This window comes from Eimeria mitis, genomic scaffold, assembly GCF_000499745.2.
Source record: "Eimeria mitis Houghton genomic scaffold, Emh_scaff7464, whole genome shotgun sequence".
Classification (NCBI taxonomy): domain Eukaryota; phylum Apicomplexa; class Conoidasida; order Eucoccidiorida; family Eimeriidae; genus Eimeria; species Eimeria mitis.
In genome coordinates, this window is record NW_013575456.1 from 1923 (window position 1) to 2123 (window position 201).

The 201-nt window shown below is 20.4% G+C and overlaps 1 protein-coding gene across 1 annotated transcript in view; it reads right to left on the minus strand.

Annotated features, from left to right (window-relative positions):
* The window catches only part of EMH_0091590 (uncharacterized protein), a gene marked incomplete at both ends in the record, with an annotated part of 1777 nt that extends 1734 nt beyond the window's left edge, over positions 1–43 (minus strand). Inside the window, one exon of the mRNA XM_013501745.1 lies at positions 21–43. Coding sequence (XP_013357199.1) covers positions 21–43 — 23 coding nt within the window. The remainder of the gene's footprint in view (positions 1–20) is intronic.
* Between the last annotated feature and the right edge of the window lie 158 nt (positions 44–201).

Sequence of the window (201 nt, forward strand, 5' to 3'; positions counted from 1 at the left end):
CTTTTTTGTGCGGCTCACACCGTAAAGAACCCAAGTTGTACATCTTTTTTGTTTTTGTTTAAAATAAAAATAAATAAATAAATAAATAAATAAATAAATAAATAATATATCCATAAGCATAATTTCTTTCTTTTTTTATGTTACTTTATCTGCTCCACTGTATAGAAAAAAAGTTAATATAATTTTTATATAAAATAAGAG